Here is a 27,479-nt window from a genome sequence, read left to right as displayed (position 1 = left end):
CTCCAGGCCTCTTGATGCTGGGGGGAAACCTGAATAATCCCTTTGTTTCACTTGCCTTTATTTACTTAAAACATTACTAACATGGGGCCCGTGTGGATGAGGTATTCTGACACTGCCAGGAGCTCAACATAGGTAACAACCCTGACTCGTGGGGTTTAATGGTTATCCAGATGAGTTTCCAGGGCTTGAAAGCTACATCTGTTGGAGCGACTGACTCTCCTCTTGGACATGAGCAAGGGTCCACTAGGTGATATTGTTGACATCAAGGGACAGAAAACCTCAGCCTTCAGATCAGGCCAAAGCTGCCACTTCCTGGGTGAGCATCCTATGGAGTTCAATGCTATGCTTGTAGGTGACTAGTCAATGTTCCTCTTGTCCCCTCTCACTTTGATGCATGCCTTAAGTAATGCTTCCTCCTTATCCCATAAGTGGTCTTGAACCTGCTCTTATGCAGATGGGTCTAAGGCTTGCTCTGCATCCTGTCTCTGTGCTTGGCTGCCTCATGAGGAGCCTCCCTTTCTCCTTCACAAAACTCATTCTTGCAGTGACTGACAGATTGTGCATCCAATAAAGAGGCCCAGTTGGGTCAATTTCCTCTCGAGTGCCCTCTAGCCCTTCCTTCCTGCCTCTCTATGAACATAGCTCTTTAACCTGCTTCCTCCCCATCTGCTTTCAGTTCAGTGCAAACTGAGCTTGTGAGCCTCCACTGTACCTTCAGGGCAGGGCAGATGCTACAAGGGTTTCCCTTCTGGGACCAAGATGCTGCCATGGCTGTCTCTACTCATGATTAATGTCACTCCAAACAACTGCACGGCCTCTTGTCCACTCTTTCTACCATAGGCACTCGTTGTCAGTCACATAGTCTCACGGCTGTCTGCCATAGGCACTCGTTGTCAGTCACATAGTCTCACGGCTGTCTGCCATAGGCACTCGATGTCAGTCACATAGTCTCATGGCTGTCTGGTATTCTATTTCATGCTTACTTTTGCGTTTACTTACTGAGTCATGTTGACCTTTTCTTTCCCTGACCCATATCAGGTAAACCTCAGGACATCAGATCCCACCATATTTACAGCATATTGATTTCCTTAGCACAAAGCCAGGCTGAGAACTGGCTCTATCACTGGGTGCCCAGGAAATTTGTAAAACCACTGAATGAGTGGCGAAAGAAAAAAAGAAAAGGAAAAAGACAAAAGGGAACAATTTTAAAAGATGGTTTTTGTTTGATTATTGTTTTTGTTTTGTTTTGTTTTTCTCTTGTATTCGTGTCTGCTCATTTGGAAGAAAATGGCTCAGCCATTAAAGGCTAGGCTCATAATAAAAAAGGAAAAAAACAAAAAGCAAAAAAAACCCCACCCAAAACCAAACATACCCCAAACCCAACCTTAGTGAAATATTATTCACATACCATACAGTTTACCCATAAGTAGTATAAGTTCAATGGGCTTAGGAAACTCACAGATTTGAACAAATACCACTATGGTCAATTGTAGAACACAGTTATCACTTCAAGAAAACCCATAGCCCTTTAGCAGTGACTTCTCTTTAACCTGCTACCCACCCTCACCCCAACACACACACACATCTGCTCAGTTTTGTGCAACTGACAGACTACAAACTGCCATTTGTGAGCCTCAACTGTACCTGTTGGTATGAGGGCAGGGGCAGACCCTACAAGATCCGTGGATGGCATTTCCATAGTGACCTGCTTGGCAACGCTCACAGTGCTCCCCAGCTGTGTTGTGCTGACAGTTCTGGGGACAGACGAACAGGACAACGTGTTAGGTGTCTATTGCAGGGATCACTTTTAAGGTCATTATCAGTTTATACATCTTTAAACTCAGAGCTTCAAGTATGCTCGGTGAGCTTGGCACAGTTGAACTTCAGTTCTGGTCCCTGATCTCATCCAATCATAGCTCAAGTCCTCTGGTGGCACAATCACATGGGCTCTGTTAACCACATGCATTTTTTTTTTCCTGTTTAATTGCTGTTGGTAACACAAAAATACTGTGATGCCAGAAGGAGAGCTCAGCCTTTGTAAAGTACTTACACTTGCCTGGCATGCACAAGGACCTGAGTTTGCCCGCCCCCACCCCCAGAAGCCATGTTTTAAAAGCTAGATATGGTGGTACATGCTTGTAATCTCAGGTTGGGGAGAGGGGGATGTTAGATCCCTGGGCCTCACTGACTAAGCTCCAGGCCATCGAGGGACCCTGTTGCAAAGACAAACAAGCAAAATAAGTAGATGGTGCTTAGGAAGCCCACTAGCATCACACACACACACACCATCTCACACTCACATACTCACACTCTCACACACACACTTACACTTCACAATACAGGCTCTTTTCATTACCTAGAGTAGAGAAAACGCATCTAGATTCTTATGCCACAATATCACTTCACAACTGTGCCTCTTGGGCAAGTTCCTTCATTTATCTAAGGTTTTTTTTTTCCTATATCAATTTTATCATCATATGACTACATATAAGCATACTTTTCCTATATGTGCCATTAAAAGAGTGTCACTCTCCAATGTTTTTAAGAGCATTTTAGAAAGCAAAAGATAGGTAGGCTAGATGTGCTGATCATATATATACATACATATATATATCATATATATATATAACATATATATATATATATATATATATATATATATATATATATATATCTCCAGGCAGTTGGGAGGCAGAGGCAAGCAGATCTCTGAGAGGTCAAGGCCTTCCAAGTCTACATAAAAAAGTTCCAGACTAGCCAGGGTTACATAATGAAACCCTGGCTCAAATCAAATAAGCAAGCAAGCAAGCAAGCAAAAAAATTAAAACTGTCCTGGGTCCCTGGGAAGTGCAGCTTTTCTCTCCAGTCCTTTTAGAAGGGGTCTTTGTTGTGGATAGTCCTGGGACTAATTATATTTGATGTTAATTCTGTTCTCCTGTGAGTGGCTGCAAACAAGGAATGAGTCAGCACTCAGGTGATTTCCTGTAAACCTGCTTCCCACCTTAATTTGTAAAATAAGGGAGAACTGATGATTGGTCAGATAAAAGGGAAGGTGAGGAGGAAGGTGAGGGGGAAAGAAAAAGGAGAAAATTGAAGAGGGAGAAGACACAGAGATGAATGAAGAAGAAGAAAAGCAGAGCAGAAGCACATGGCCTGGAGAAACCGCAAGTTCTAAGGGATCTCATAGATGTGGAACATGGTAGAGTAGTGGTAGACCTGCCCAATCTAGGCGCACTGCATGTACTCATATTAACTGTGTTGTGTTTTCATTGTTGGGGCATAATTGGCTTGGAGAGATTTACCGCAACAGGTCTTCTCTGGGACTAGCCCCATTTTACTTCATAATTGATTCACTAGGATACATTGAAGGGCAATACACTTTCAATAGGTGTTTATACATGGAGTTTGTGAAAACAGTGGAAAGTTACACAATACCAGAAGACGCTTTAACACAAGTTCCAGAGAAGTAAGGAATCCTCACATCAACGCTGATGACGCCTTACTGAAGGGGCTCCACAGCGAAGCACCACCATGATTTGCCACCCCCCAGCCCTGCAGAAGATAGACTAGATTTTCATCCTCACAACAAAGCTTCGAATACACACATACCCAAGCGTGGGCATGTGCAAACGAACACACAGAGAACGGGGTGGGGGTGGGGGTGGAGGAAAAAGAAAAAGAAAGAAAAGTGAGGACAGTTTCCTGGCTACAGACATTTGGTAACTAGGACGACCTTGAAAAGGTTGGGCTCTAACAGTTACTTATATAGAGATGCCACCATGATGCTTGGACCAGGCATGATAATGGAAGTGAAGAGTTAAATAAGTCCCGGGACTAGGTTAGGAAAAATAAATTGCCCCAGTGTGTGGATAGGGGTGGATGTGGGTATGTACACATGTGTTAAGAAGGTTCTCCAGAGGGAAGGTTGTGTCTGGTGGTTCTGGGCTCAGCACAGAGGATGGGGCTTGTCTCTAATGGAAAAGACACCCAATTAAGCAAATCCATGCTTTATGAATCATTACAGGGAACACCAGGGCCAAGAAGTGGGAGTCGGTGGGTAGGGGAGCAGGGCAGGTGGAGGTGATAGGGGACTTTCGGGATAACATTTGAAATGTAAATAAAGAAAATATCTAATAAAATTGAAAAAAAAAGAAATTAAAAATTATATAAAGCATGGTTAGGTAGTATGCTAGTTGGAATGAGAAAGGCTCATTCTGTCTGAATGACTGGTCCCCAGTTGGCGGAACTGTTTGTGAAGGATTAAGAGGTGTGGCTTTGTTGGAAGAGGGGTAGGGTTGGGGGTTTCAGTACTTCATGCCAGGCTCCTTTAGCTTCCTCTGCCTCATGGTTGTTGCCCCAGTGTGTGGATAGGGGTGGATGTGGGTATGTACACATGTGTTAAGAAGGTTCTCCAGAGGGAAGGTTGTGTCTGGTGGTTCTGGGCTCAGCACAGGTCTCAGGACCTGCCAGACAGCAAATTCTCAGGGTTTCCTGTGAGAAGTCTGCCTGGAGGAGCCACAGCAGCCTTTAGAGGCAAGCAAAGAGAGAACTATAGAAATAGCAAGTGGAAAAGAAAACCTTGTTTGGTTGAAAAATGAAGTATGAGTCCCACAAGTAATCCTTCCATGAAGCATACAGAATCTAGAAAAACAAATTTAGAAGGTAGAGTTCATGTCTGCAGTGGCTCTGTGATGAGATAAACATTCACTCTTGATGAAGGTGACACCTTTGTCACACACACACACACACACACACACACGCGCGCACACACACACACCAGGTAGTATCAAACAGACTTTTGTTCATGAATACTTATGAACTGGAAAACAACCACTTAGTCTTTCTGAACATAAAAGGTTAGAATCCATCAGCTGGCCTTTTGGCATTGGCCTGGCCTGGCCTGGCCTGGCCTGTCCCAACAAGCAGAAGAAGCACATCCCTAGGGTGTGAGGAACAGGTTCAGTGCGGTCCTGGAACTCTGCAGATGCTAACCATGTTATACAAAGCGAGTTGTGGCAGCAGAGTGAATTTCCAAAGGTCCTTGCCTTAACTGGGGAGACCCTGGCTATCAAAGGGGGAGAAGTCTGATGGGAAGGAAGAATGGAGTACAGTTAAGCATAAAGAAAGAATTTAAAAAGGCTCTTTGGAGATGAAAATTACTTAACAAACTAATTTTAAAACTTTTTTGTTTGAGAAAAGGTCTCACTATATAGCCTTCTTAACCTGGAACTTGCTATATAGACCAGGCTAACCTTGAACAAAATGATTTGTCTACCTCTGCTAGAATTAAAGGCTTGTGCTACCATGCTGGTCACAAGCTAATATTATTGTAGAGAATTTGATACAATATTCCAAAGCAAGACCCCTTTTAGCCTGTAAACTTTAGCCAACAAAACTGACTTAAAAAGTAGCTCGAAGCCCTGGGGCTGTGAGGAAGGAAAGACCATGTTTTCTCCTCCTTGGTACCATCACTTGCCCACCTTTCCTGTGACCCCCGCTTTATCTTCACAACCATGCGCGTTTGTATTTGTGTGACTAGGGTAAGGCATAAGTCATTCCCAGTATCCCCTTCTCCCTAATTAATTCTTTCTTTTTTCTTTTTTTAATCTTCTTTCTTTTCCTTCTCTCATGAAGGCCTTGTATTTCTCCCTTCCCAGCTTCTCTTTATTTTTATTTTTCCAGGCAAATTCTCAAGTATCTCAGGATAGCCTCGAACTTGCTGGGTAGCCAAGGATGACCTTGAACTTCTGTGGTAGTCTGAATAAGAATGGCACCCATAGGTCCCTGTATTTGAATGCTTTATCATTAGGGAGGGGCACTGTTTGAGGATTAAGAGGTGTGGCTTTGATGGAGGAAGTGGTTTTGTTGGAGGCTTTGACCACACTAGGCCCAGAGTTGCTCTCTGCCTGCCTACGGATCAGGATGTAGAACTCTCAGCTACTGTCCAGCATCTGCCCACATACTACCATGCTCCCTACCATGATGATGATAGACCAAACCTCTGAAACTGTAAGCCAGCCCCAATTAAATGCTTTCTCTTATAAGAGTTGCCGGGGTCATGGTGTGTTTTCATCAGTGACTAAGACAACTTCTGATCTTCCTGCCTCCACCAGAGTGCTGGAATTCCAGGCTGGTTCATATGGTGCTGGGCCCTGTGCACACTAGGTAAGCAATCTGCTCCATGCTCAGCATGGGTACCAGGTTATTATATCTACACAAGACTTGAGCCCTTTGATCCACCTGTGGATATATTTAATGAGGCAGAGAAAATAGGAGCTTAGGTATCCCATGACTGTTCAGACAGGGGTTCTCCTCTGAGGGTGTGTGTTACAACACAGGCAGAAGTGAAGTGTAAAATATCTAAGTAGACCTGGTAATTCAGAAGCTATGGCCATAGCAGTCTCTGCTTAGGGTTCTATGGGAGATGGGACAGCGATGTCTCAGGAAAAGGAGGAGGAACAGATTGTCTGCTGACAGCGGCAGAACTACCCATTTACTTACAATGCATATCCCGGAGCCATCCTGGCATCTATTTGAATGTCCGTTGCAATTGCAGGGAACACACCTTCCTACAGGTAAGCTTTTGTCGTCCCGATAGTATCCAGGGCGACAACCCTATTTTTCAAACAAAAAACATTTAATTAATACAAAGAGAAGAGAAGAATTATTGTTGAAAGGTTGTCACAATTCTGACTGTGAAGAAGTCAGGGTTTTGAGACCTTCTCTCTCCAGGTCTTGAAAGGATTTCTGATACCAACTACCAGTGACTCTGTTGCTGTTGGCCAGGTTGTTCTGGGTCTTTGTGACAGTGGGACTGGAAAGTAGCAGAGAAAGGAGATGTGGGCATGGGCCACTCTCCACACACAGGTCCCTCCTCATACACCCATTGTCTCAAAGGGGCTGAGGAGGTAGACAGTAGGAGGTAAGAGGATCAGGACTCAGTCTCTATTGGGGCAGACAGCTAAACCAAACAACTCAAATTCAAGATTCTCCTAATAGCCCACCCCTCCCTAAGTATGGGTTCAGGCTGGTGGGGGGCAGGGTGGGGCAGACATAGAGAAGTCAATGGAATCTATTCCACAATGGTACAGTTACTGAAATCACTGCAGTGACACCTACTAACCAGTGCTCACCAGGAAGCCTGGGTAGAAGGAGGTGGTGAGTTCTCACACACAAGACTTCAGAAAAATTTCTCCGACATATACAGAGATCCAGCCTGAGTCTCCGGGTTTGGTCTTGTTTTGGTGTCAATATTCTATCAGTCATTGCTTTACTGTCCCCGTCCACTCTAATAACATGGGCTACTAGTGTTTATATGAATAAAAAGTTAAGATTTTTTTCCATCAGTTTATGTCCTGTTTAAAAGATTCTGTTAAGAACTTTCCAATAATTGGCTTTTAATCCCAGCACTTGGAAGACAAAGGCAGGAGGATCTCTGTGAGTTCCTGACCAGCCAGAGCTAGAGTAAAGTCATATCTCAGCAATAATCCAACAGATAAATAAAAACAATGATTTGATTCTTACAGAGCTCACTAAAATCATTCGGAGTCCCATCTGCCTTTAGCAAGGACGATAGGTAGATAGGTAGATAGGTAGATATAAGATTTATATTGTCAGAGCTAATCAATTCATAGATCAAAACTGGGCATTTCCCCTTGGTTCCTGCTCTGAGCTCCCAGATTCCCACCTTCAAAGCAACAGGAAGAATTAGTATCTCAACCAATCTCATTTTATATGTCCATAATACTCTGAAATGACAACAGTCAAAGGGAACCTTGAGATAAACAGGCCAGTCATACTGCCTGTGCCCATAAAGGCCAGCACATGGACAACTGGAAGAATATAGGAATCACGCGCCAGCCAGGAACTCCTTCCTAAAGACCCATGACTACAGATCATACAAGTGACAGGACAGACTGTCTAATGTAATGTTCCTTTAAGAGAGAATAGGGACCATGTTTAGACAAAGTGATATATTGCAAATTTTTTTCTTTGTAGGCTATACATGAATAGGCTTGCCTAAAGGAGAAGTAAAGTAATAAAAGAATGCTCTTTGCCGCTAGCTCAGCTGTGAGACACATCTGAATGAAATCCAGCCAAGGACGATGATTATATCTGCAATAAGCTAGCTGAAGTTAACATGTTACTTGCCAAAATAATTATATTTGGGAAGGGACAAATTATCCAAATGAACAAGCAGGTCTTGTGAATTGAAGGTACCATCCGTGGGCAAAAGCCTTAATTAAACCTCCTTTCGGAAAGGACAGTCTGCCATGACCAAAACAAACTCATCTCCCTTGATGGGCTTTTAATTACCAGCAGGAAAAAATGCTCTGCCCAATTCCCAGGTCATGTGATTTGGAGTTCTTGTCAGTGACTCAGTTGTAACCATTTTGTGCCTTCACAAAGCAAGCAAGCATATTTGCCAGAAGTATTCAAAGTCTATTGAAGATTTACCCCAGATGAAAATTAATGTGTCCTAATATGCCAACAAAGAGACTTCATAAGTGGTGAAGTTTTGCAAAGCCATTTTTTAAGGATAAAATTTCTAGGAACAATTTATATTACAGATGATAAAACAAGGCTCAATTTCTCTGTAAGTGTACATATAGCAGCCAGGGCATGTAAGAGGTGAGCAGAATTCTTGAATGTTTCGTGCCTGACAAATCGCAGCATGTCTGTGAGGCACTACATAAACTTTGATCGCTTTTCTTAGCCTCTCTTATTGTTTCTCATGTTATATACTTTGTGGGTAAATTTTTTTCCAGGTCAAATGCAAGTCTACATGAAGTAGCCTCTTGTCCCAGGCTTGAGCTAGTTCCGAGAGGGCACAGAGTTTCACGGTATACCAATATTCCACAAGCATACAGGCTCTTGGCTGTCTGGACATTCCAAGGTGGGCTGAAGTTTATGGAGCTTGCAGTTAATAGCTCAGGAGAGCAATCTGTCAGGCACTGCAATAAATCCTGCCACTCACAGCAACTGGGAGGCCATCTGCCCTTCCCCCAGCCCACCCATCTACTCATTAATAACCCTAACTCTAAATAACACCAAGCTGGACACATTTTTCCCACCCCAAAACAAAATTTAAAAGGAGCATTACCTGGCTGGGTCTAAGCTCCATATAACTTGCTTGCAGGTGATTTTGACTTGGACGCTGAAGAAATGCTATCCTTTGCTGCTCTGAGCCATACCCCAGGCACTGGCCCAGAGCTGCCCCAAAGATCCACAACCATCCTGTGCTCCAAGCTGACCACCTCACTGCAGGCAGCATCCTGATCCCTGTGTGTCCTGCCTGCTGCGTGCAAACCTCTGTGTTCTTCCTCTTATACCTGCCCTTCCTGCAGTGCCCGGGCCTGCCTGACTCAGGGAAAGAAGGCTGTCTGCGGCAGGGGCCCCACCTTTAAACTTCACACATGAGTCAGCCTACACAGGCAGAGAGAGCACATAACAGTTCCACAGGTAAGGGCAGCCTTCTGTAATTCCTGGGAGGTGGGGCAGACGTCACCTTCTACTCACCTGGCCCTGCAGACAGCACCAGACAATTAGAGCAGCTGTAAATCACAGGCTGAGTCAGGGAAAAGCCCACACCCTGGCCACAAGGGTGCTAATCCACCTTCTCCTCTTTTCCTTGGGCTATCTATTTTATATTTTAAGTCAGTTAGAAAAGAGATGGAAGGCATAACCTATGAACTAACTCACAAGCAAAGGAGTTCCCACAACGCTAAGGTGAGGGAGGTACTCATTGACTTAAGGAACACAGGGAAGTGAAGAGCTTTGCTGGTTTGTGTACATTTGGTGCGTGGGGTACACAGAACAACTTCACTGCTATCTCCTACTAATTTTACCAACACTGCTTCTTGTTAGGAAAAGAACATATTGATTTATGGGTTGAGATAGAAAATAGTTTTATTTTGTGGTACACTTTAATCTTGTGAGGCTAACTTTAAACAGCTCAGACCTGCTAAGAGGTGGAGAATGGGAGTGAGATTTTTGCCTTCTGAATCCAGGATTTAACTACATCAGAGGGGCGGGGAAACAGGGTGGTCGGGTGGCAGGGTGCCAGGGTGACTAGGAAACAGCAGACACAAACACAGCCTTCCTACCTCCGATTTTTACATCTATGGAGCACCTTTGAATGGCAAAACACTATGAGGTCTTTGGCATGTTTTGACCCCTTAAGGTAGTCTAGGGGGGATACTAGATCTGGCCCAGTACACTTGGGATGATGGGTAGAGAAAGGCCCAACACTGCCGCACTGCTGGAGAGCAGCCAGGAAAAGCCAGACACAGGTGGGGCCTCAGGGAGGTGGGGAATACCAACCTTCGAAACTTCCCTACCTGGCATGAGTCACCTGTGTAGTCAGGGGGACAGGCACACATCTCCACAAGATGAGCCCTAGGTCCGCTTCCCGTGTCAGAGGCCTCCTCCAGCCCTACCTCACCCAAGGTGAGCCGCTGTGTCTCAGTGAAGTGGAGGCCCCGGATGTGGAGTCTTTCCAGTCTGGACAGCACAGTCATCAGCTCCTCCCGGGACACTGGGGCACTGTTGCCTTCGTGTCTGAAGTTTCCCTGCGTGGGCAAATGGAGAGGCTGTCTTAGCAAAGGTCTCTTTCAGAGAGAGGGCCCTCTCTGGAATGTGTCAAACCAAAAACAGCTAGTGTGTATAAGGGAAAGACGCAAAGGAAGGTGGAGGGGTGTGTGTGTGTGTGGGGGGGGGGTGTCCTGGAACAGTCACAACAAGCTGCTCCCAGGAAGGGGTCTCCATGACCAGTGCTATGCCTTTGTAAATGTGCTTTAATCTGGGAAGAATATAGAGTCAGTGATGAAGAATCAGGAAGAAAGGGCAACTAAATCAGATAATGCTAGTTACACCATCCTTAGCACAGTTCACGCAGTCTTCTCGCACACGGGCAATGCTAGCTATGTCATCCTTAGCATAATACACACAGTCTTCTCGCACACGGGCAATGCTAGCTATGTCATCCTTAGCATAATACACACAGTCTTCTCGCACACGGGCAATGCTAGCTATGTCATCCTTAGCATAATACACACAGTCTTCTCGCACACAGATTTGTTTTATTGATTTGCTACTTTATTTGTTCACTTCTTCTTTAAAATTTTTGCCTGTTTTTTTTTTTGTTTTGTTTTTTAGGGATTGTTTTGTTATTATTCTTGAAACAGAGTCTTGCTAAGTATCCCAGGCTGGCCTGGAGCTTACAGTTTAGCCCAGGCTAGCCTGGTGTTCATGATCCTTTTTACCTTAGCCTCCAAGTGCTGAGCTTTCCAGTGTGAGACACTCCTTATGACTCCTCATATTATTTTTTATTTGTAATATGCATGTGCAATTTATTATGAAATGTACCATCATACCCATTTTAATTGCAGATTCCTACAGCACAGCAATCTAAGCTATGAGCATAGCATGACACAAGTCTGAAAACCTTGTTCAAGCTTAGATACAAAAGCTCTACACAGTACCCTCCCCCCAGCCATGGAAAACCACCCCCACTTTTTAAGAGTTGGACTATCTCAGGGGACCTCACATCAGTGGACTCACATCATATATATATCATATATATATATGATATATATATATCATATATATACACACACACACACACACATATATATATATATATATATATATAGTGATTACTTCTTATCAAGAAGTTATTTAACAACGAATTTTCTGCTCATAGCTCTGATCACTATGCTAAATGTTGTAATGTTGTGCACATAATTTGCACATAATTTTTTGTTGTACTGTTTCCTTTTCTTTGTAATTTTCCACTCTCTATGGTATATGTGTGTCACAGCATGTGTGTCAGAGCACACGTGGAGCTCAGGGGACAACTTGGAGGAGCTGGTCCTCTCCTTCCAACATGTAAATTCCTGGAATTGAACTTGGGTCCTCAGGTTTGCTTGCAGATGCCTTCACCTGCTGAGCCATTTTTTCAGTCCTCCTTCAGTAGTTTGAATGCTCGCCCACCGTCAGCTCTTAGTTACTGAGGGCCCCTTGCATGCGGTGGATTGGAGCCTGGGAAGTTTCTGCCTTTGCTTTCTACATGTGGGTTACAACACGCTTGTGTCAGCCCCTTCCATCTACTGCATTCAGGGCTGGAGGGCTTGGTGCTGATGCGTTAGTGACCATCATGAGGTTTGGGAAGTGATTACTTCTTCAAATGTTTTCCTTTCTCTTTCTGGAGTCACCATTATACACTGGGACACTTGAGCTCCTTCAAACTCACATCTGCCTCCAAAAGACGGTATGAACAAAACTGTGTGAGCCCTGAACACTCCACAGTCTATCAGATTCTAGACCCAGTGGTGGAGTTGTGCACTTTGGTAGCCAGCTGAAGCAAGAAGTTTAGTCTGTCATAGTTCTAGAAACTCCAAGCCCCACATCAATGTGCTGGCTGCCCCAGCTGTATCAGGAGGGTCTCTTTGTGGTTTGTAGATGACACACTTGATTGAAAGAAAGCAACTTCTCTGATGTGTCTCTCTACGCTGGTTTATTTTCCTTATGTATCTGTGTGTGTGTGGCAGGTCTGCATGCCATGCTCATGCAGGAAGGTGCTTATGAAGAGCAGAGGAGAGCATCTCCCTTACAGCAGGCATTACAGGAAGTGGTGAGCCACCCAGTGTGAGTGCTGGGAACTAAACTCAGGTCCTCTGAAAACGAGCCATCTCTCTGACACTAAGGGACATGAGCTCTCAGCTTTCTCTGGGCATGAGTACTAGATCAGTGGGCACGAGATGGAGAAGGAGAATCCGTGCTGACCAGCCTTCCTGGCAAGTTTCAAACCAATGAGAAAGCTTTTCTTAGACAAGGGGGAACATCACCTAGGGAACTGTAGCTGAGGTGGTATTCTGCCCTGCTCCAAGACAGACAGAGAGTTGGGGGCAGACCAAACCATGTAACCATGAAACACTCAATGGTACAGTATATTCTAGATTATATGGTAGAGGTTTTCACATTGTATGTGTATGTGCATGTGTGTGTATGTGTGCGTGTAGGTGTTGTATAAAAAACTCGATTAAAAGAAATAAAACACAGAACAGGAAGAATCATCCAAAACCTCTAGCCTCCTCTCTTACCTCAATCACTTGCACTCTTCCGTGATGCAGCCTGTCTGGCCGTGGGTCGCTGGGTTCCTTATGGATGAGGGACATGTGTTGACCCTGTTTAACGAGAAGCAGGAATGCATTAGTGCCTTAGATGGGATGCTTTGAGAGTCCTAGTGATATGAGAAGAGATTCCTCTGTGTGTCTACAGCCCATGAAACAACTGGCCCTTGACAACTCAGCTCTGATGGCTTAGTGACATGGAAACGGGTAAGCAGTAGCTAGCATGGTACATTTCACAAATATGAAAATTACCTTGACCAAAAGCGATTTTAAAATACGGAGGAAAAAATAAGATCTGGGGAGCTAGCTGAGCAGTGGTCAGGAGAGCCAGCTGCTCTTCCACAGGTCCTAAGTTCAATTCCTAGCATCCCCAGGGAGGCCGGTCTCAGGGAAATCTCTCCTGTGCATGGACAGACATGCAGATTAAACATGCATGCATATTAAATGAATAAATAAATAATGTTTCAAAGATGGGAAAAGCATTTATTTTAGTCATTCTTTATAGTAAGTGTAGGAAGTGCATTTTATAGCTGCCAATAGGACCTTGCTTTGGTGGTAGATTGCTGGAGAGGATGGGGATGGAGGAAGGATTAATAGAGCCTAGCGTTGCAGCTGGTGTGCTCAGCACCCTGAAGAAGAGAAAGTTTATGGATGAAGACATGGGCCCAGGACTCCAGGGCCTCCACTCTCAGCCTTGGCCCCACCCCATCAAGTGGCTGTGGGGAGGGAGCTTCACAAAACAGCATGGGCTCATCCCAGCATGGCAGCCCCACCCTAAGTCACACACTGCAGCCCAGCTGTTCTGGGTCGGTTCCAAACGCTCAGGCAGTCTATTCATGAGGGCAGAACATGATCGAGGCTCACAACCACTTCAAACCTTAATCTAAGGAACAAGACTCTTAATTACAGTGGTTTAAAATAAAGCAACAAAGAAAAAATGTCGTGAGCCTAAATGGTTTCTACATCTGAAGGTAAAATTAACGATCACTACCTCTCAGCACATTCTAAGAGTATGTGCAGTTTAGTCCTCTGCAGTAAAAATTACATACAGCAGCTCTCCCCACCAACTGAGCAATTGCCCAAGGCCAAGGGGAAGAAGGTGGCCTCGGCCCCCACCGTCTTCAAGAAACAGGAGGCCAAAAAGGTGGTCAATTCTTTGTTTGAAAAAAGGCCCAAGAAGTTCGGCATTGGGCAGGACATACAGTGCAAAAGAAATCTAACATGCTTCGTCAAATGGCCCCGATACATCAGGCTGTAGCAGCAAAGAGCCATCCTCTATAAGCGGCTCAAAGTAGCTCCTGCCATTAACAGTTCACCCAGGCGCTGGACAGGCAGACTCAGCTGCTTAAGCTTGCCCACAAGTACAGGCCAGAGACAAAGCAAGAGAAGAAGCAAAAGCTACTGGCCCATGCTGAGAAGAAAGCTACTGGCAAAGGAGACATCCCAACTAACAGACAGTACAGTCACCACCTTGGAGAACAAGGAGGCTCAGCTGGTGGTGATTGCCCATGATGTAGATCCCATTGAGCTGGTGGTTTTCCTGCCTGCCCTGTGTCGAAAGATCGGGGTGCCCTACTGCATCATCAAGGGAAAGGCCAGGCTGGGGCTCCTGGTCCACAGGAAGACATGTACCACTGTTGCCTTCACACAGGTTAACTCGGAAGACAAGGGTGCTCTGGCTAAGCTGGTGGAAGCTATTAGGACTAATTATAATGACCAATATGACGGGATCCGTTGCCACTGGGGAGGCAACGTCCTGGGTCCTAAGTTTGTGGCTTGCATTGCCAAGCTGAAAAAGGCAAAAGCTAAAAAACTTGCCACTAAACTGGGTTAAATGTACACTAAGTTTTCTATACATAAATATAATCACAAAAAATTGTATGTATTAAAAAAATTACATACAGCAGTAGCTTCAGCTCTGAGATTGCTATAAAATACAGAACGGAAACCCTGCCCAGCTGGGACAGGACTCTTATCACATGACAGTTTTTCTTAATGCAAGTCTGAAATCTTTGTTGCTTAATTTCCATTATGCTCTGCTAAGTTTCGCTGAGTTTTTTACAATTCAATACTTTTGTTTACTAGTCAAAGCAAAATATAGCGCAGCAGTGTTTGAAGACAAAGATCTACAAACATCTACCCAGCACTCGGGGGGGGGGGGGGGGGGAGGCCTCTGCCATGAGTGTTTGCATAGCCAGTGTGAGCCCCTGGGTTCCACCCCTAGCAGTCCCGCTTCCAATTAAATCAGAAACATAGTCGGCTTCAGGCTCTGGCTCCCTGACCCATTTTCCAGGGATTTTGTCCTGTATTGCAGGGGTTCCACAAAAAATGGGCGCAAATCATTTTTGCAACTAAACTGAAAGATAAAACCATAAGACGTGAGGCAGTTTCATGTGAAATATAGCTAAATACATTGGAACCCTTTGGGCAGATGTGCCACGTGCTCTAAACATTCTGTGCTAGTGTCTTCAAAACATCAGATACAAATCAATCTAACGTTCTGCACAGCCGACTTGTGGGCACTGCATCCTGTTGCTCAGGCCACGCCTTAATACCTACAGTGAGCTGCACATCTGGCTGCTTTCCCAGAAGAACCATGTCTCCAGGTAAGCCAAAGGACTTGGCGTGGTAGGTGAGGTAGCCGCCGTATGATGATACCTGAAATTGAATGAACAGTATCAACTACACTTGATAAGACTAGGCTGGCACTAACCAGGATGCCTGGCAAGGCTGGGTACTCTCTAGAAGGTGGGACGAAGAACATGCCACCACCTCCTGCTTTATGCCATTTTTACATTCCTGAAAACCATGAATACAAACATGTTTATAATTAAGACTGTAGGGGCTACCTGCTCTTTCAGAGGACCCAGGTTCAATTCCAGCGCCTACATGGCAGCTCACAACTATCTGTAACTTAGTTCCTAGGATTCTGACACCCTCATACAGACATACATACAGGCAAAACACTAATGCACATAAAATAAAAATAAAAAATAAAGTCTTTAAAAATTAAGAATGTACTTTTATTTAACAGAAAAAATACCAATCATACCAGAACAGGTAAGATTTTGGTTTTCTCCTTCCCATGATGACTGTTATTTCACTGAGAGAAATAGGTATATCCATTGCAAAATAAGTTTCTAAAATAAATTTTCCATAAAAAAAATCGCTTGAAAGCAGATGGTGACTATTGCCTATGTTATTATAAATTTCCTGGAGAGAGAAGCTATGGCTACCTGCTACCTCAGAGATACAGAATGGTGGCAGTTTCCTGTCAACTCCTTCACCTCTGCCCACTCTCTCCCACTGCTGCAGTCAGCTGGGGCTGGGGAGTGATCTGAGCAACTGGGAGCGAAATGCTGTTCCCAGTGAGAGCAGAGGAGAGTCTCTGGGATCCTGGTCCACTGGAGCTTTTCCTTGGACCCGCAAGCTGTCAAAACATCCCAATGCTGTAGTCATAGGCTCTAGACCCATTTCCAAGGAACACCTAAGCTTATCTCCTTGATTTTAAGCATAGTTTTTTTGGTTTGGGGGTTTTTTGTTTTGTTTTGTTTTTTGACAGGCTGGGGTGGCTTTTAAAATATGTGCATGAATTCTGATAATCCTCTCTCGAAGCTGTAGTGGCTTGAACTAGGAATGTCCTCTATTGCTGTACTGACTGGGGGGTTGTGGAACTTGCAGGAGGTGTAGCCTCAGGGGGGAGTTCGTGCCTGTGCCAACTTCCAGCTCACTCTCTTGCTTTCTCTGTGTGGTAGGAGATGCTCTCCCTCAGCACTCCCCCAGCTTCCAGTTCTGACCACGGCTGCCTTGTCTCCCCCACCGGTGTGGCCTCTTGCTTTGGTCCTGCTGTTTTATCACAGTAACAGGAAGGCAGCTCATGGGGAAGTGAAGCTTTATTTCTTTCTCCCTGAGCATGGGCTCGGGACTCATTTCTAAGAAGTTGATGAGGAGAACAAAACAGAAGGGAGATTCCATCGCCTCCAAGCTTGGGTTGTTCGATTATGGCTTCTGTCTTAATTCCATCTCATTCACCTTCCTCAGCTACTTTGCAGAAGCTGCCACCACATCACAAAGGCGCCTCCATAGTCTAGGAAGGCCTCCTGTGAGGAAGATCTGACGTTTCCAGCCAGAGATAGCTGGAAGTACAGAGATAGCAGAAGTACAGAGATAGCAGTACAGAGATAGCAGAAGTACAGAAGCCTGTTAGCTAGCACGGCAGGGGTCCTAGCAAGTGGTCCTTCTAGCTCCAGGATGACTAGCCCTGGGTAAGCCCTGGTCCACAACCCCAGAGGCAGCTCTGGGCCATTGACTCCTGGATTCCTGATCTACAGAAACTGCACAGCATAGTAACTTGTCCCCGTAAGCTGCTGCACAGTAACAGATGACCAATGAGGGCCATACAAGAGAAGTAATAAAAATATCAGAGCTCAGAGTTCTCCCAGAATTAGAGATCTGGAACTCACACTGAGTTAACTCAAGAACATTGAGTTAATTCCTCATGGTTGATAATTTTATCAATTTCACCTACATAATGGAACCTCCATAGATACCCTGGCATTTAAAATCAAATATGAACAAATGACAGCCCATGAGCTGGGCCCTCTGTGACCCACCCTTGCTCACATCTCCTGCCGTGCCTAACTCAAGGCCTGTTGCTTTCACGCAGGGCCGGAATTTCTGCATCATGGCAACGCTCTGCTGTAATCAGGTATGCAGCTCACTTATCCTGCACACGTGATTATGAGGGAGTGCAGTTAAATACGCCTGATTCTGCTGTGTGAGTCAAACTGCCACAGGCCCTGTGTGTCTTCAAATAACTACTTCTCAGTTTGTAGTCTCCTGACAAGGAGTCTTTCTACTGTAAAACGGACAATTTTCAGTAGAGCGTTTGAAAGCACCTGGCCCATTTGCAACAAATATTTAAATGGTTTCCTAGAGGAGAATTCCTTGGCAGGAAGCACAAACCAAGAAAAACATCGTGGAGGACTTCCTTTCTGGGATCTAGCAGGTGTGGACCACACACGTGATGCCCTTTTTCAGCCCTCCACATGGCAGGAGGCAGGAGATCTTCCTCATTATTGCCTAACTTTATTTCTAAACGTTAATTACCTGAACTTCCAGATGCCTCCTCCCTCTGGGGAAGTGATAATTGCGCTGAGTGGCGGCTGAGGCCACAGAGGTCTCAGGAGAACATCAGATCATTGTTACCTTATCACCTAGGTAGGATGGAGGTGCCACCCAGGATGCACTGTGAACTGAGGGTGGCAGCTCCTGCAGATCTGCCACCATGCTGTTGCTGCCAGGGTTGAAGGACACAGGGACATCAACTCCATCTGCTGTCTCCAGACGCCAGCCCTTCATGTCTACAAACTAAAGCACAGTAATTGTGGCTTTTAGAGTAATTGCTACATCACTCGCACAATGATCTGCAACTCCAGTGCCCTCAGACGGAAGCCGCACTGGTGTGGAATACACATACACATATACACAAGTAATAAGTAAATAAATCTTTAGAAGATGAGGTTCACATAAAGAAGGATATAGGAGGACCTCAAGGGGCCATTCCTATCACAGATGAACTACTTCTTACAGACAGATTCATGAAAAGAGGGAGTCACTGCCATTAGCTGTGGAAGCAGCAGTGACTCTATCGGGCTCCAGTGGGAATTACCATTCAACAGTCACTCCGATGACCCTAGTAAACTAAATGGTTAACAAAACCAAACCAAGGGTCATTGATCTGGGAAAGGGACAGGAAGGAAAGAAAGGGGTAAGTAGCTGTGGGAAAGAGGTAAGAGGGGGAGGGAGGGGAAGGAATAATCAGAACTCGTTCTATGCGTGTATAAAACTGTCAATAAATTAACTTAGCTCTTAAGGTTTAGAATAACACTAAAAATGGAACATTTTTTAAAATGTGTTATGGAATACAGTAGCCAAAATAAAATATTTCCTTTGTCACCAAGGAAGCCTGCTCTATTTAGAGGGATAAAGAATGGATGAGGAGTAGCTTAGGAATAAAGCCTCCTGGTTTCATGAGGGGTGAGAAGGGAAGGCTACAAAACAGATATACAATCTAATTTCTTCCACTTACCAGTCCATCCTCCATTCAGGAAGCAGTCAAATGTATAAAACAATGTTACACAAAAACAGAACACGTGCTGCTACTGGTTCATGGACTAATAGAGTTGATAAAAGTCTTAGTTTATGAAGTTAAAAAGTGGACAGAGATGGCTAGAGTGAGGGCTCCATTGGGAAAGCCTGTGTCTCACAGGCACGGGAACCCGAGTCTGATCTCCAAGAGCCCACACTAAAAGGTGGCATGCATCTCTGGTCCCAGTGCTTGGGAAATGAAGATGGGAGGGCACCAATCAGTCTTCCCTCTGCAAGATCCAGGCCAGTGAGGGGCTATCTCAGAAACTGAGATGGAGATTATAGAGGAAGACATTTGACATTGATCTCTGGCTTCATCATACATATACACACACCCTTCTATGAACACACACACACATACTACACACACACTACACACACACACTACACACACACACACACATACACACACTACACAAAGTAGGCAAATTTAAGATGTGATAAAATATTCGAGAAAGTAAAACAGGAAGAATATAAAGAGAGAATGAAGAATATGCTGTTACCATCATAAATACATATTCTGTGGGGCTGGAGGAGTAGCATAGAGACTAAAGCGCTTACTGCAATACATGAGGATCAGAGTCTGAATCCCTAGAACCCATATAAATGCTGTGCAGGCAGGGCAGCTCACCTGTAATCCCAAGCCTCAGGAAGCAGAGATGTGATAGGTCCAGAGTAAGCTATCTGCTTAGAGTAGCAGAACCGGCAAGCTCCGGTTGCAGAGAGAGAGAGAGAGAGAGAGAGAGAGAGAGAGAGAGAGAGAGAGAGAGAGAGAGCTCACATCAATATGTATGGTGAAATACCATAAGAGAAGACACCAACATCAACATCTGTTCCACACATGCACACAGCATATCTGCACACACAGATGAACCCAGACACGTGCAAACATCTACTCTGTATGCTTGTGAGATGCTGATTATTAGGCTCCCTAGTTAGCCTCAGGATGGGAACTAGAGACCAGAAAGACCAGGAGGTATGAGGAGGGGTTGAACTTTCAGCCCATCCTTAACGTTCCCATAGGTCAATTACCAGTCAATTAGCAACTGATAATGACAATGATAGATAATGATCATACCTGTATAATGGGAACTCTATGAAGACAATAAATGATTCTTTAGAAAGCTCATCAAGGGTGGAAAGGCTCAAGGACATGGCATGTCACTTCACAGTGACAGAATCAGTGTGCTTGTGGACCTTCCAACCCTCACCCTGCAGGTCTGTCTATCCAGATGTCTGTCTGGATACTTTGTCAAATTCTATCACTGAATGACTATTTGCTGGGCATCTTTCATGTACCAAATCCTGTCCTAAGCCCTGGTGTGTGTTAAGGAGCTCACCTTCTACCGATGAAGAAAGGAAAGAATAATTTTTAAAGTTAAAGGCATAAAGAGCTAAATGTTATGGAGACATCAAGGGCAGCAATACAGAGTGACCAGGATGAGCTGCTTTGCAAGGAGAGAAGGCAGCCTGAGCACATGACACTGGATCAAAGACCTGAATAACCCGAGGAACAATCATGATATCTGTGCAGTGAGGTGTAACGAGAAGCATCACCTGTCATTTAAAAAGCCGATGGATGGCCAATGAGCAGAGGCAGGAAATAGGAAGTGGAACACTGGCTGGAAGAGAGAGGATTCTGGGAAACAGTGAGAGGTATGAAGATTTGCAAGGGGAAGACAGAGGCAGTCAGAAGCATGGGAGCTCAGCAGAGGTAACTGGCCACATAGATGAACTCAGGATAGAATAAAAGGAGAGGTTCATCCAGGAGTTCTGAGAGATGGATGTAAGCCAGCAGGTAGCTGACCTCAGGATAAAATAAAGAGATTTGCCTGGACTTGGACGCATGAAGCTGAGGACAGGTAATTAAGCATGTGGAAGACACAGGATAGTTTGAATGGATTAAATAAGTTGTGAGCTAGTAAGGGAATGAGCCAAAGCTCATGGCCTAGGCATTTGTTAATAAATAATTAGTCTCAGAGTTGTCATTGCAGGAGCAGGGGTGGGAAAGATGGAACAGTTTTACTATTTATAGTGAGGGCAATAGTGGCTATGTGAATCAAATACACAAAACATGCCACAGCTCCTGCTGATACTGGCCAAGAACCCAAAGACTGATCTCTCACATACCTTAGCTCGTTGCTTATGTGAACTCTGACAGTCAGTATTCACTCCGAAACAGAAGCACTTGGTACAACCCTTTGGGTTTGTTGGGTCCAGGTAGAATGATCCTTCTCGACACAGTTGACATTGGGGGCCCTCCACATTTTCCTGTTGAAGAATGAGTCCTGTAAGACACTCTTCAGCTCTGAGAAGCACAGAGGCAGTTCTACAAAGACTGACAGCTGGAGGAGAGCAACTCGTCCAGCTTCTACCACGTTGGTGGCCCACTAGGCTGTGAACCCACCTATAAGCCAGTGGGCCCTACAGCAGGGTGAATAACCCCAGTCTTTATCCAAGAACAAATCACAAGGAAGCTATGGGTCTCTTGGTGCTGTAGAAAACAGTCCATATCAACAGATTATCATAGGGAGAGGGGGAGGGGTCTGTGGCCTTTCCAAAGGATGAGGAGGAACTTTCCTTCAATTATGCCTATGAAAGGAGACAATAAGTACGAAATGCTAGCACATTACAGAACATATCAGAGGTCAGAACTCCTGGGTACATGACCTGTCTCACCTTGCACATGCAAGCCCCAGTCTCTGGGTCACATACGCTGGGCTCAGTCCCATCTCTGTTACAGCTGCAGGGGACACACTCAGGGAACTGGTAGAAGCCAGGAGCACACTTGTCACACTGCTGCCCTGTGACTCTAGGCTTGCACCTGTACAGGGATAAAGGAACCAATCCTGTCATCACTCTGCATGGTTCTAAAAGCCGCCTGCATTGTGATAGAGCAGACAATGCAGGGAACCAATTACACAGTGGCTGAGGTGGCTGCTGACAGCCACAGAAGGGAGAGCTTATGTGTGGGGTGCTGACATCCACATGTCACTATGTGGGGGAGAGGAGCAGCGCTGTTGTTATGAAATAGACCTTATCTCAAGGTCCAGAATGTTTCTTTCAGCAAATAGGCAGCAGCGCTCTGACTCAAGGCTACATTAACTTAATGCTGATGCCTAACAACTTGTACAGTGGATGCCTTCAGTCTCAAGTTAGATAGGTTTCGTATTTCTGAACAAGAAACCAATGAGATTGTAGCCAAACATCATATAACAAAATATGCACCTATGTGGGTACTTGCAGCTCCTAGAAACCACAACCAGGTATTTTGGATTGAATTCTGTCCTCTTGATACTCACCATGGCTTCTTTTCCAGTTGCTACAATAAGACACCTCCACAAAAAGCAACTTAATGGAGGAAGGGTTTACAGTGAGAAGACATGGTATCAAATCATGAAAGATGCCAGAAACCTCAAGATAAGTGAGGTTGGGCTATAAAAGCTTCAAGGCCTTTCTCCATCTGCCCACTTCTTCCAGTGAAGCCCAGTCTTCTATAGATTCCACAGCCTTCCCAAACAAATGTGCAAACACATGAGCCTAAAGGGTGCATTTCACATTCAAAGCTCAACTGTATTAGATTCTGCAGGTCCATTCATGTTCCACTCACAACAAGAGCCTATGGCAGGACCTAGAAGAAGGTGCGTTGATGAAAGTGCCATCATTAGAGTCTCCATTTTCTCCATTTGTTATGGGGGAAAAGGCAGTGGGTAGGTTAAGGCCAGTACAGCTATAGGAGGGGCTGGCTCAGGCAAGACAGAAGGGAAACCAAAGTAGAGCTCTCTCTCTCTCTCTCTCTCTCTCTCTCTCTCTCTCTCTCTCTCTCTCTCTCTCTCTCTCTCTCTCTCTCTCTCTCTTTCTCTCTCTGCCTGTTGACTTCAGAACCCTAGTGAGCTGATGACACAAAGGGGATGATGGGCAGCCACATCTGTCACACTGGAACAAGTTCTGTGTTCATCCGCATGCACAAGGCAGCTGAGAGTACAAGACTGGAGGGGAGACACAAAACAGGGAGCAGCGGCCTTGGACCTGGTCCCTGCCCACCCAAGATGGGGATGACAAGTTAAGCAGACCTTGCAGAACATAGAATCTGTATTCCAGAATAGTGCAATGTTTGCACCACTGAGCTTCTGAATCCTGTATAACATCAAGTAACCAAGGAGTCTGGGGTGGTGTCATGACAACCGGGAAGAACAAAGACACTCCAGAGTCTGGCTGAGTATCTTCTAAGCCAACCTTGAGACAGCCTGGCCTTGAACATTTCTCCAAGGAGCCTCTTTGCAACCCACATTGTGGCCCACAGTGCAGAGGGAAGAGGACTGCATTCATTGCTATCAGCTGGAGAACAGCAGGGCAGCCCTAGGGATTTGGGCCATGAACTCATCCCTGAGGCATCTCATAGGCAGCCGGGTGCAGACGCACCAGGAGAATGCTGTCTTTTTGTTATTAAGTGCTACAGTTCAGTTCCCTTCATATGATGGTCACATTGAACTCCAGTGTCCATCTACAGTCCAAAGTCTAGCATGTCATTCATTCACCCATCTGAGAATTAATGATGGTGGTGGGAGACAAAGCTGAACAAGCTAGTCTTTACCACTGCACAGATTTGCTGAAGACCCAGAGATGTAAGAAATTATGTAATACTGTAAGAAATAGGATGAGAAAATATTAAGCTTACTTGTGTTTAAAACTGGTGGGGGCATCTCTGCAACTTGTGTCTCATTCTTTCTGTGAGTTTTAAGTTTGCAGCACAACATCCTTGAAGGCATGTATAATTGGAAGGCAGAAGAAGAGGAATCGAGCCTTTCATGACTGGAAAAGTGTGCAAAGCTTATGGAGAAGGTAGAAATGCAGAAGAGACGGGGAAGGATGTTACAGTAAGTGTGGGCCAGACTGCTCTAAGACTGGCCTTCATGATTAGAGATGATGGGAAACTGAGGAAGATTTTGATGAAGGGGTGGTATGATGGAATTGATGCTGTGTGGAGAATCACATCACCAAAGCATTCCATACACAGCGTGGCACTTACCATAAGCTGTCATGATGAATTAGTATAGGTTTTCCCATTAGAAAATAAATGTGATTGAGACACTGCCCAAGACGAAACCTTACATAAAGCCCGAGGAATAAAACAGAGACATATACGCATACAGTAAAATCCAGTACAAGCATTCATCAAAAACCACATTGTAGGTTCATTTGCAAAGGAGATGATGGTGGCGTGCCATAGAGACAGCATCATGCTCATGGCCAACTGCACTGCCATTTACAACTGCTCAAAAGCCAGAATCAAGCTATGTGCCCATCAGTGGATGAGGGGATAAAAAAAAGCATGGCATATGCCAGACTTAATATGGTGTTTATACTATATGCCCTGACAACCATTATACAGCATATGCATGAGTTGAAACATCATATTGTATGCATAAATATATACAATGCTAGGTATGATCAACAATTTAAAGATTCTGAAGACAAAGGAACCAGAAACCTGAATTTATCAGCACTGCCTCCAGTTTCATGAACAGCATTATGTACTAGTGACAGAATTCAGAAGGAAACAGATGTTAAAATCCAAGAAAAACTGTGAATTAGCATATTTCTATTAAATTAGGGATCCAGAGTCTCCCCAGAAAAATGTGTAAGGTCAGGATGACTCTAAGTCAATTTAAAAGATGATCAGCAGACTTCAGAGAAAATGGTTGCCTTTTCTTCTCTGTTGTCATGGTACCAACCAGACTCCTTGGCTAGCTGCTTGCTTACTTGAATGAGTGAAAAAAAAAAAAAAAACAGGTCAGAAGGAGGGGAGCAGTCAGGAGAGCGCCAGTGCCCCAACATGACTTAATGAGGGTAGTAGTCAGCAGAAAGGACAGACCCACTAGGGGAGAGTCTGTCCCTTGTCAGAAGGTGACATGTGACTGGATATGTCTTGGTATGTTAAACACAAGAAAGAGGCTGTCATTGTTAAGCAGATTATGTTTAAGTCTAAGAGGTGAGAAGGCTTAAAAGGCACAACAATGATGGGGGGGGGTCACACTGACTTAGGATTTGGGAGTTAAAGATCAGCTAAGAGGGTGCTTTCATTAGAAGACCATTAAAATTACTATTTCATCAGGGGCTGTAGAGCTGGCTCAGTGGTTCTGAACATTTCCTGTTCAGTCATAATCACTAGAGCTCTGTTCTCAGCACCCATGTCAGGTGGTTCACAAATACCCGTACCTCTAGTTCCAGGGGATTCAACACTCTCCTAGCCTCTGAGCATACCTGCACACACATATGTACATACACTCATGCTGACACATACACACATATATGCATATATATGCAAACAAATCAAATTGAAAATTCTTAAAATTATTTTTCATTATATATGTGAGACTACAGGAACCCGAGGAATTTGAGAGACATGGTCCTAAGAAAGCCAGTCAGAGAATTGAGATGGGTTAATTTGTGTGAAGATGGAATGACAGTCAGTGTGGATCTGGAGGGGCGTGTGGACCTGAGAAATGTTCTGGAGCAGAGGTAAGGAAGAGCACGAAAAGGGATGGGTCTCAGGGAAACAGAGCACAGAGAGAGAGAGCAGACACCCATGGCCCCAACACGTTTCAACAACTTATAGTCACTGGGTGCTGAGTGCATGCCAGCATGTCAGGCATTGCCTTAAGAGTGTTTATACGTGATATATAATTGTGTGTGTATGTATATATGCATATATAAACATATACAATTATATACAATATTTACAAGTATATGTATATGTGGGACTGTGATAGGCAACCTATTTTGGTTGAATGGGGCTTGCTCCAGTGACCCAGTAGAGAACTCTACAAGGGATGGAAAAGTGCGCCACATTCCCAGAGACAGGTGCCTAACACCACAGAGCCCCCAACTCCATAATTCTGTGACTATCAGTCACACAGACAATGTCCTAAGCTTCTGGCATTCTGGCTAGACTCCACCCCCACAGTTACCTGACTATAGCCAGGTATGCTCCTTGCTACAGTTACCTGATAGCCCAGCCCACTATAGAAGGAGCTGCTTGGCCCCTCCTCGCTCTGCTCTCTTTAAGCTTTCACCTTTCTTACTCTCATCTCTAGCCCTCCTTCTCTCTTTCCCTTCCCTCCACCACCCTCCATGTGGCCATGGCCAGTCTCCCTCTTTCTACCTTCTCTCTTTCCCTGTGCTTTTCTACAATAAAGCTCTAAAACCATAGACTGTCTCTAATCATCAAGGCCCGTTGTGCTTGACTGATGGGATAGGCTTTTTCCTAACGAGCCACGTCTAACCTCCCACCAGAAGGCCTTTCTGCACTCCAGTCACAAACCAGACCAAGGACTCTGGCCAGTGTGGGAACCACCCAGCACCCTATCCTCCTACCCTCTCCTCCCTTTGGACCCGGGGCTCAGTGTTGCCCTGGGGGCCCCCATTCTGTTCTCAGCTCCTCTGTGTATCCAGTGTAGTATGCTGGAGGCTGGGAACCTGGTGCCTAGGACTGCCCCTTGTCTACCCCCCACCCCACCCCTGAAGAGCTCAGATTCTGTGACTTCCCACAGCCAGATACCCACTCTGGGCACATGGAGAGCATGGGGCAGTCCTTCCACGTCAGCCCGCCCAGAGCACTGGAACTCTGGCGGGACACGGGTTCTCTCCCACTCCCCTTTTTCCCCCACACCCACGGCCCCACATGTATATATACATATATATTTATACATACACTCATATACATAGATGCTCTGTGGGTTAGAGGGTCCCTTTTTTATGGACGAATGAAGGCCAGAGAGGAGGAGAAGTTTGCTCAAGGTCACCTACACAGTAAGTGGCAGAGGCAGGACACAACCTGCTGTAAACTCAGCCTGCACTATTCCTCACTAAGGGCTGGGGATGGGAAAACAGCCTGAGACAGATCATTCCAGGGATGAGAGAAAGATGCCACAGGTCGTGAAGGACCCTGCCTTCCCTGGTGACAATATTGCCTGGTGCCCCCTATTACTCGATTAGCCATCGAGGCCTTCCCAAGTTGCTAGCCCTGTGTGGAAGCCCTTTTGTCCAAGTCTTTTCTGGGATTTTTTTTTCTTGTTTGGGCTTTAGATATTGCTAAACATAGTCTTCCTTGCTGCCAGGTTTTACACAGAAATTATTCGCAAGAGTGGGGAGACAACTCAGTGGGTAAAGCGCCTGTCACATAAGCATGAACTT

At 45.1% G+C, this 27,479-nt stretch overlaps 1 protein-coding gene across 2 annotated transcripts in view; it reads right to left on the bottom strand.

Annotated features, from left to right (window-relative positions):
* Lama3 (laminin subunit alpha 3) overlaps positions 1–27,479 on the bottom strand; it is a 256,838-nt gene that overhangs the window by 74,363 nt on the left and 154,996 nt on the right. For both annotated transcript variants that reach the window (XM_085833379.1, XM_085833380.1), the window contains exons 33-40: positions 21,963–22,107; positions 21,414–21,554; positions 18,342–18,503; positions 15,693–15,791; positions 13,104–13,187; positions 10,341–10,571; positions 6,502–6,615; positions 1,645–1,754 (exon numbers count right to left, since the gene is read on the bottom strand). In XM_085833379.1, the coding sequence (XP_085689505.1) occupies positions 1,645–1,754; positions 6,502–6,615; positions 10,341–10,571; positions 13,104–13,187; positions 15,693–15,791; positions 18,342–18,503; positions 21,414–21,554; positions 21,963–22,107 (1,086 nt within the window). The remainder of the gene's footprint in view (positions 1–1,644; positions 1,755–6,501; positions 6,616–10,340; positions 10,572–13,103; positions 13,188–15,692; positions 15,792–18,341; positions 18,504–21,413; positions 21,555–21,962; positions 22,108–27,479) is intronic.

The sequence above is a fragment of the Mus caroli genome, unplaced genomic scaffold (genome assembly GCF_978045245.1).
Source record: "Mus caroli unplaced genomic scaffold, Mus_caroli_1 scaffold_19, whole genome shotgun sequence".
Lineage (NCBI taxonomy): Eukaryota > Metazoa > Chordata > Mammalia > Rodentia > Muridae > Mus > Mus caroli.
Note: the sequence above shows the minus strand (reverse complement) of the source record. Positions and strands in the feature narration are given on the sequence as shown.